General features: G+C 55.6%; 1 protein-coding gene across 1 annotated transcript; it reads right to left on the reverse strand.

The window, feature by feature from the left end:
• Positions 1-3,809: 3,809 nt before the first annotated feature.
• LOC116547445 (AT-rich interactive domain-containing protein 3A-like) lies at positions 3,810-6,770 on the reverse strand. Its single transcript, XM_032273400.1, has 2 exons — positions 6,577-6,770; positions 3,810-4,722 (listed from the first exon to the last, which is right to left on the reverse strand). The coding sequence occupies exons 1-2, from the start codon at positions 6,692-6,694 to the stop codon at positions 4,541-4,543; spliced, it is 300 nt and encodes a 99-aa protein (XP_032129291.1). The 5' UTR covers positions 6,695-6,770; the 3' UTR covers positions 3,810-4,540.
• Positions 6,771-7,808: the final 1,038 nt, after the last annotated feature.

Below are 7,808 nucleotides of genomic sequence, written 5' to 3' on the forward strand. Positions count from 1 at the left end.
AGCGATCCTCCCGCACCGGCCTCCGAGTGCTGGGATTAGGCGTGAGAGCCTCCAACCCCGGCCGAGTCCCTTTAACATGTGCCGCGTTCGGGCGGCAAGCTGGCTGTCCAGGGCAGAATCTGGCCCTTGGTCGTTTCCTGGGAACCTCATGGTGTTGAAGAGATGGAAACGTGGCCGGCATTGGAAACGTTCCCTCCCCCAGACACAGGACGCCCCTGAACCCCGGAGGCCTCAGCTCCAGGCGGCTTCACCACGTGGGCTGGTTCCTGGGGTCATCCGGGAGGTAAAGGAGGGCAGGCCCCAGTGGGGGTGCTCAGGAACAGTCCTGCCCAGCACGACGGCCTCCATCTGGGCCTTGCAGGGCAACGGAAGGGCCACACTGTCCCGTCGTGGGCAGGCGGGCACTGCGTCTCACTGCAGCGCATGGAAGGGGGTCGGTCAGAACACAGTGGGGCTCCCGCTTCCACTCACCCCTGGGTGTGCTGGGCAGGGGTGCGGGGTGCCGCTGGAGGTTGGGGAGACGCCGAAAGAAGAACACACTACGGGACACAGCGTTTTCTGTTAAAAGTCAGAAGTGTTTTGTCTTGTTTTAATATCTCATCAGCTTTACAGGGTTACAATCGTCTTAAATATTTCTGAAGTTTAAATACAATCTGCATAATAATGTTATTATAAAATGTAAACTTTCAGTGATCTTTTAAATTTCAACATCACACCCTTTTTTTTGGTCTTTTTCTTTTCTTTTTTTTTTTTTTTTTTTTTACATTTTTTCCTTTTAATACCTGAATGTTCTGCAAAAACTGAAATTGTTACAGCCCCCCCAACCCCGAGGCCAGGGCGAGGCAGGCTGGGCCCAGTCAGAGGTAGAGAGTAGTTTTATATGTTTTAAAAAATTTTTTTAAAGTTTACTTTTTTTTTTTTTTCCTCCTATTACCTGAGTTTCAGGCGTGGTCCCCACGCCATCTGACAAACCCCAGAGAAACTGAAATTTCACACGTCATGAATGAAAGGCTGAGTTTACATTTGCCAAGAAAAAAAAATGCAAAAGCAAAATGAGGGGAAAAAAGGTACAACATGGGTAAAAAAAATGGTAAAAGGAAGGAGATTGGACTGGACAGATTCCTGACCCTAGCGACCACCCCGGCCGCCCCCAGGGCCCCGTGCCCACCCCCCAGCCTGTCCTGATCGCCACTTACAGGTCCCACTTATGGTTCCAGAAGCCGCCTGCCCCCCAACATCTCAGAGTAGGGGGAGCCCCCTTCGCCCTGAGTGTGGGTCCCCGCCCGGACCGCAGTGAGGCCTCACAGTCCCCAGTGAACTGAAACCCGCCCAGGGTCCTCCAGGCTGAGGGAGCTGCCCGACTCCATCCCAGTCTGCATAGGGAGGGGGTGCCGAGCTGCACCCCCCAAAAGCCACCCTGACTTTAAACCCCCACCAACAGGCGGTGGCGGGCGATGGGCAACGGCCGGGGTTGAACGGGGCCACCTGAGGCAGGGAGGACCCTCCGGAGACCCCGGCTTCCTGCCCACTATCCCAGGAACAGGCCCCCTAGACCCTTGCGACCCCCTCACACTTCCACGCCCAGCACGGCCACTGCCTTTGGCCACTTCCTTCCTACGGAGCCAGCCAGGCAACTGGGACCCAGCCCGAGACCATGCCCCGCCTGTCCCTACAATCCTCGGAGTTAACAGCAGACCCAAGTCCCCTGAGTTAGAATCCAGACCCCCCCTCTGCCGGGAGGCCAGATCACCCATACAGACACGACACAGGATTCCCGACACACACACACACGCAGACCGAGGCCCAGCCCCTCCCCAGGAATGAGGGGGGCAGGTGCAAGGGGACCGCGGGGCCCTCCAGGGCCACCAGACGCAGCGGCAGCCAGGCCCCAGTGGCTATGGCAGAACCCGGTGCACAGGAGGTGGGGGAGAGGCACCCCAGGGGCTCAGATTTTGGCATCAGTCAGACCTGAGGTAGACAGATAGGCAGCAGGTGTGTCCCCCATTGAGGGGCCCAGAGGTGGTTTGGGGGCCCCAGGGGAGGAGCCCTGGGGGTGGGGTGGGGAGGGGGACGGAGTCCAGACAGTTCCCCTAGCTCGGGGCCCAGAGATGGGGGTCCTGGGAGGGGGAGAGACGCGGACAGAGTCCAGACAGTTCCCCAGGGCGGGGCCCAGGCATGGGACAGGGGTCCAGGGTTGTGGGGGGAACAGATGTGGACAGAGTCCAGGCGGTTCTGTCAGTGGGTTTTGGGGTGAAGACACCCCCTTCCCAGGGTGATTGTGCTGCTACGGTGGCAGCCCCGGGAACGGGGCAGGGAGAACCTAGATGCCCACCACCCCCTATTGGAAAGGGGGGCATGTCAACGGCCCTGAGATCTAAGAAGAAAGTGGGGTCCCTTCCCAAAGACACAAGAAAGTCAAAGTCCCTTCCCACAACCCGCCGGGAAAGTGAACCTAGAGTCTGGGGCTCAGAAGCCACCCCAGCCCCCTGCAGGGGTCGTCAAGGCAATGGAGGGGGTGGTCGGGAGTCAGGGGAGCTGGGGCGTCTCCTTTCTCACTGACCCCCCCATGCCGGTGGCCTAACAGGGCTCCCAGGGCCCAATTAGAGACCCAGGCTTACCCTGGGAATAGCTGAGTCAATCCCCACCCCAAGAGAAATGAAAGCCCAGGGCTCCCGGGTAGGATGCAACAGCCCGCCCGACGCCACGCACGTCCAAGAAAGGAACCCAGACCCTGCCTGCCGTTTCACGCTCCTGCCTTTCTGCTCCAGCAGCTCCAGACAAAGTAACCCCCAGCTCAGCCGCTGTGACCCCGCTTTCTCCTCGTCTGGGGGAGGGGCCCTGGCTCACAGGGTTGGGGGGCAGCCTCCCTTCTCGGCCTGGATTCAGTCACCCAATTCAGGGAGCACACAGCCCCAGCACAGAAGGGGTTGGGAGAAGAGGAAGGGACAGAGCGAGGGGAATGTTGGGGTGTGGGGGGTGTTCAGGATGCCGGGGCCCCAAAATCCTCACCCTGAGCGAGGTCCGGCTTCACCCCAACTCCCCAGTATTGATAGTCCCCAAGAGCAGCCCTTTCGGGCCAGAGAAGAATCCCAGTGAGACGCCACATTCATCCCTGAGACAGGGGCCTGGGGACCGTGACAAGAATCACCCCTGTCCCCCCGCCACCCAGGCCATTTTTCCAGCACTTGTTACTTTTCAGGTAATATTTCCAGGCCTGGCCTGGCCCGGGCAGTGGCTCACGCCTGTAATCCCAGCACTGTGGGAGGCCAAGGCGGCGGATCACCTGAGGTCGGGAGTTCGAGACCAGCCTGGCCAACATGGCGAAACCTCATCTCTACTAAAAATACAAAAATTAGCTGGGCGTGGTGGTGGGTGCCTGTCATCCCAGCTACTCGGGAGGCGGAGGCGGCAGAATCGCTTGAACCCGCGAGCCGGAGGTTGCGGTCAGCCGAGATCGCGCCATGGCACGCCAGCCTGGGCAACAAGAGCGAAACTCCGTCTCAAAAAATCATCGGACATTTCCAGGCCCCTGACTCAAGAACCCGGCAGACAAGCACAGCACAAGAAAAAGCATCGTGGAACGTCACAGTTAGCAAGTCACTGTCGTGGGGCCACGCCTGGCCCCCTGGGGCCCCGGCATGCGCCCCCCGCCCCCCGCCCCAGCCCAGCCCGCAGCACCTGAGTTCATTGGCTCCGAGGCTCTCGCCCCAGGGATCCGACGTGCTGGGCTCACAGCTGCTCAACGCACCCCCGGAAACGGACAAAGGGACCCAGATTGGTCGTGGGAAAAATAAAAAGGTTATTATTATTTTTTTTTTTGGTTTTTTTCTTCCTTGCGTTTTCAAGGTCCGTTTCCCTGAAGGAACACAAATATATAGCTATATAGATATATAGATATCCTTTCCTAAGGTCTGATCCCCCCAAGAATAAAATAGAATATTTACACAATAAAATCCCCTAAACCTCTTAAAAACTCTACAGACAGGAAAAAAAAAAAAAAGAAAATCCCCAAAGCAACAAGAAAAAAAAAAAAAATTCAGTGATCTTGGCTCAGGGGTTTCGCTGGACACAGGACCTGGGAGTGGTGAGCGCATGGTGAACAGAAAATAGAGAACGAAAGCAGACGGAAACGAAAACACACAGTGCAGGGATGTATGAGGTAAACACGACCGGCCACGTTGCGGTCGGGCCAACAGACACCAGAGCCTTCGGTTCACGGGGCGGCAGGAACGCCCGGGAAAGGTCTGCCTCTTGGCTGTCTCATCCATTTCCTTTGTTGCTCTCACAATTCATCTCTGAATGTCCAAAACCTGAGAAATTCGAGTGTTCCTTGGTTTTCCCGTTTTATTAAATTTTCTTTATATATATACGTATTATATATATTTTTTCTTTTCTTTTTGGCGTCAGCTGTGGCTCTTCTGTGGATATCTTCCCTCCCCACACGGATCTTCGGGCCGTGCTGGCCCCTGTGTGGCTCACCTGGACCCCCTGCCCAGGCCGGTGGGCCCCGGGGTGGGTGGCGGGGGGGGGAGTGATGCGGTTAAGGCAACGAGTTATTTGAGGTAGATGTGGAGGGCGCAGACAGCCCCGCGGGCCCGGCCTGGCCACCGCTGGTCCCGCTGCTTCCTCCCCGGCCGCCCGTGCTGCTGCCGCCGCCGCCACCTCCACCTTTGTTGGGAGCAGAGGGTGGCGTGGGGGCTGGCGGCTGAGCAAACAGAACTCCTAAGGCAAGAACAGAAGACAGATGCCATGCAGAGTTTAAGCAGATGCAAGGCGGGCCACAGGGAGACCCAACGGGGTGCACCCAGGGTACAAACTCCTCATCAACTTCTCTCTCACTCTGTCCCAAGGCTGGAGTGCAGTGGCACGATCATAGCTCACTGTGGCCTCACACGTCTGGCTACTTTTTAATTTTTTTTTGTTTTTCATTTTGAGACGGAGTTTCGCTCTTGTTGCCTGGGTGGAGCGCAACGGCGAAATCTCGGCTCACCGAAACCTCCGCCTCCCGGGTTCAAGCGATTCTCCTGCCTCAGCCTCCCGACTAGCTGGAATTACAGGCATGCGCCACCACGCCCGGATAATTTTGCTTTTTTATTTTTATTTCATTATGATTTTTTTTTTTGAGACAGAGCCTCGCTCTATCGCCCAGGCCGGAGTGCAGTGGCACGATCCTGGCTCACTGCAACCTCCGCCTCCCAGATTCAAGTGATTCTTCTGCCTCAGCCTCCCGTGTAGCTGGGGCTACAGGCATGTGCCATCATGTCTGGCTAATTTTTGTCTTTTTTTAGTATACACGGGGTTTCACCATGTTCACTAGGCTGGTCTCAAACTCCTGATCTCACGATCCACCCATGTTGGCCTCCCAAAGTGCTGGATTATAGGAGTGAGCCACAGCACCTGGCCCCAGTGTTGCATTTTTAGTAGAGATGGGGTTTCACCCTGTTGGCCAACCTGGTCTCGCAAACTCCTGGGTTCAGGCAATTCTCCTGCCTCAGCCTCCTGAGTCGCTGGGATTACAGGCATGCGCCACCATGCCCAGCTAATTTTTTGTAGTTTTAGTAGAGACGGGGTTTCACCGTGTTGACCAGGATGGTCTTGATCTCTTGACCTTGTGATCTGCCCGCCTCGGCCTCCCAAAGTGCTGGGATTACAGGCTTGAGCCACCGCGCCCGGCTGGATTAAAATTTTTGATATCTCATTTACCCTGACATGATTATTAGGCATTGCATCCAGTATCAAAACATCTCATATAACCCATGAATAATATACCTACTACATACCCACAAAAATTAACAATGAAAAAATTTCAAAACTAAAAAATAAATTCGTTACAATTTTTTTTCTTTTCTTTCTTCTTCTTCTTCTTTTTTTTTTTTTAAAGACAAGGTTTCACCATGTTGGTCAGGCTGGTCTTGAACTCCCGACCTCAGGTGATCCACCCGCCTTGGCCTCCAAAGTGCTTGGATTACAGGCGTGAGCCACTGCGCCCGGCCTACAATTGTTTTTGAAGACACAGGGTCCTGCTCTTGGCCCAGGCTGGAGCGCAATGGCGTCCTCACAGCTCACTGCAGCCTCAAAGCCTTGAACTACTGGGCTCACACAATCTTCGCTCCTCATCGTCAGAAAGCATTGGGATTGGCTGGGTGTGTGGCTGGCGCCTGTAATCCCAGCACTTCGGGGGGCCCAGGCAGAAAGACTGGTGTGAGCCCCAGTTCAAGACGGGTCCAAGCAACAAAGCAAGACCGCATCTCTACAAAAAATGTAACAATTAACCAGGTGCGGTGGTGCGTGCCTGTGCAAGACTCGGTCTCATAAAAAAAAAAAAAAAGGAATGTGAAGCATCCCACGTCACACCGAGTATGTATTTACAGATGACCCCCTCTGGGCTGCGCGCACGCCAGGGGAGCTGTGGCCTTTTCAAGACTGTCCTTGACTGTGTGTCCTGCAAAACCTCTGGCCATGCCCTGCTTGCCCGCATGCCTGGGTCCCGGCAGGTGCAACCAGGTGCAACCCAGGGTCCTGAGTTCACGCCGGGAGAGGGGAGGTCGAGGCAGGGTGTGGCCTCAGGGGTCCTACCTGTGTACAAGATGCCGTTGATCTCCACCGACATGCTAATGCTGTTGCTGCCGCTGGTGCCCGTCAAACTCACGGCGGAGTCCTGGCGGCTCTCGGAGGCTTTGGGGGAAGAATACATACCGTGGTTTTTTGTGTGTCTGCTCCTGAGGTGGAGGCTCGCTCTGTCGGCAGGCTGGAGTGCAGTGGTGCCATCTCGGCTCACTGCAAACTCCAGCTCCCGGATGCAAGCAATTCTCCTGCCTCCGCTTCCCGAGCAGCTGGGACTACCGGCGCGCCACCACGTGCATCTAACTTTTGTATTTTTGGTAGAGATGGGCTATCGCCATATTGGGCAGGCTGGTCTTGAACTCCTAGCCTCAAATGATCCGCCCACCTCAGCCTCCCAAAGTGCTGGATTCCAGGCGTGAGCCCCCGCGCTCGGCCAGAACTGCCATTTCTGATCATAAATACACCTGCTGTATGTTCTGTTTTCTGTCTGTCTCACCAACAACTGGATTTCAGCTCCACAAGGTGTAGACAGTGTCTGTCACATTCATGCCGTCACCAGGGCACACAGTAGGTGCTCAGTATTTACCTGCTGAGGAAGTGTATTTGTCCATACCTTGCTTGGTTTTTTCGCCCTTTTTTTTTTTTTTTTTTTTTTTGAGACGGAGTTTCGCTCTTGTTACCCAGGCTGGAGTGCAATGGCGCGATCTCGGCTCACCGCAACCTCCGCCTCCTGGGTTCAGGCAATTCTCCTGCCTCAGCCTCCTGAGTAGCTGGGATTACAGGCACACACCACCATGCCCAGCTAATTTTTTGTATTTTTAGTAGAGATGGGGTTTCACCTTGTTGACCAGGATGGTCTCGATCTCTTGACCTCGTGATCCACCCGCCTCGGCCTCCCAAAGTGCTGGGATTACAGGCGTGAGCCACCGCGCCCTTTTTTTTTTTGAGACCAGGTCTTGCTCTGCCACCCATTCCAACCCAGGTTGGAATGCAGTGGTGCAATCACGGCTCACTGCAGCCTCGACCCCCTGGGCTCAAGTGATCCTCCCACCAGCCCCCCCACCCAGTAGCTGGGGCTGCAGGAGCGTGCCACCACGCCCAGCTAATTTTTGTAGAGATGGCATCTCTCCGTGTTGCTCAGGCTGATCTCAAATTCCTGGGCTCAAGCAATCCTCCCATTTCAGCCTCCCAAAGTGCTGGGACCATACGTGTGAACCACTGTGCCCCGGCCAGTTTGCTTTTTA

This window comes from Sapajus apella, unplaced genomic scaffold, assembly GCF_009761245.1.
Source record: "Sapajus apella isolate SASKATOON/1434 unplaced genomic scaffold, GSC_monkey_1.0 scaffold3185, whole genome shotgun sequence".
NCBI lineage: Eukaryota > Metazoa > Chordata > Mammalia > Primates > Cebidae > Sapajus > Sapajus apella.